This window comes from Plectropomus leopardus, unplaced genomic scaffold (assembly GCF_008729295.1).
Source record: "Plectropomus leopardus isolate mb unplaced genomic scaffold, YSFRI_Pleo_2.0 unplaced_scaffold15512, whole genome shotgun sequence".
Classification (NCBI taxonomy): domain Eukaryota; kingdom Metazoa; phylum Chordata; class Actinopteri; order Perciformes; family Serranidae; genus Plectropomus; species Plectropomus leopardus.
The window spans coordinates 1-1,182 of record NW_024616626.1 but is presented as its reverse complement, the minus strand read 5'-3'; the positions used below and the strand labels follow the sequence as shown (position 1 = coordinate 1,182).

The following is a 1,182-nucleotide window of genomic DNA, read 5'->3' as shown; positions in this document are numbered from 1 at the left end:
CACACACACACACACACACACACACACACACACACACACACACACACCTCCCCGTCAAACGTTAACCTCCGTTATCCGTCTGACAGCAAATCATCACGAAGGAGTACGAGCTGTTTGACTTCAGGAAGACCGAAGTTCCTCCTCTGCTGCTGATCCTCGACCGCAGCGACGACGCCATCACGCCGCTGCTCAACCAGGTGACCAATCACAGAGCGCCACAGTGTGACATCATCAGCAGACACAGTCACAAGTTTCCTGAGTGACAACGATGATTTCCTTTTGCTGTTAAATCAGCTTTTAGTGACAGAAAGACACTTTTTATGTGCTGATGTTTACTGTGTTTATTGTGTTGTTGTGTTGGTGTTTATTGTGTTGTTGTGTTGGTGTTTATTGTGTTGTTGTGTTGTGCTGATGTTTATTGTGTTTATTGTGTTGTTGTGTTGGTGTTTATTGTGTTGTTGTGTCTCTGCAGTGGACGTACCAGGCGATGGTCCACGAGCTTCTGGGTCTGAACAACAACCGGATCGACCTCTCCAGAGTGCCGGGGATCAGCAAAGACCTGAAGGAGGTGGTTCTGTCTGCGGAGAACGACGAGTTTTACGCCAACGTGAGTCTCGTCAGAAAACAGAGAAGAACCAATAAACACACTTCGAGCTTCGGATAATTAACCTGTGTGTGTGTGTGTGTGTGTGTGTGTGTGCGTGTGTGTGTGTGTGTGTACATCAGAACTTGTACCTGAATTTCGGAGAAATCGGCACCAACATTAAAAACCTGATGGAAGATTTCCAGAAGAAGAAACCGAAAGAACAACAGAAGCTGGAGTCCATCAGTGACATGAAGGTCAGAGGGACGGACAACTGAGGGACAGACAGACAGGAGGGACAGACAGACAGACAGACAGGAGGGACAGACAGACAGACAGACAGACAGACAGACAGACAGACAGACAGGAGGGACAGACAGACAGACAGGAGGGACAGACAGACAGGTGTTTGTGTCCTCCAAGTGCATCACCTGTCTCTTTCTTGTCTTTCTTTGTCTCTCCTGTCTGTCTCTCTCTCTCTCCTATCTGTCTTCTGTCTGTCCCTCCCCTGTCCTTTTGTCTCCTGTCTGTCCTCAGGCTTTTGTAGATAACTATCCTCAGTTTAAGAAGATGTCGGGCACCGTGTCCAAACACGTGAC

At 48.1% G+C, this 1,182-nt stretch overlaps 1 protein-coding gene across 1 annotated transcript; it reads left to right on the top strand.

The window, feature by feature from the left end:
• Positions 1-59: 59 nt before the first annotated feature.
• On the top strand, positions 60-1,177 carry LOC121964404 (vacuolar protein sorting-associated protein 45-like; the record flags this gene model as incomplete). Its single annotated transcript, XM_042514611.1, has 4 exons — positions 60-197; positions 473-607; positions 727-840; positions 1,121-1,177. Coding segments are annotated over exons 2-4 (291 nt in total), but the record flags the coding sequence as incomplete, so codon positions are not given.
• Positions 1,178-1,182: the final 5 nt, after the last annotated feature.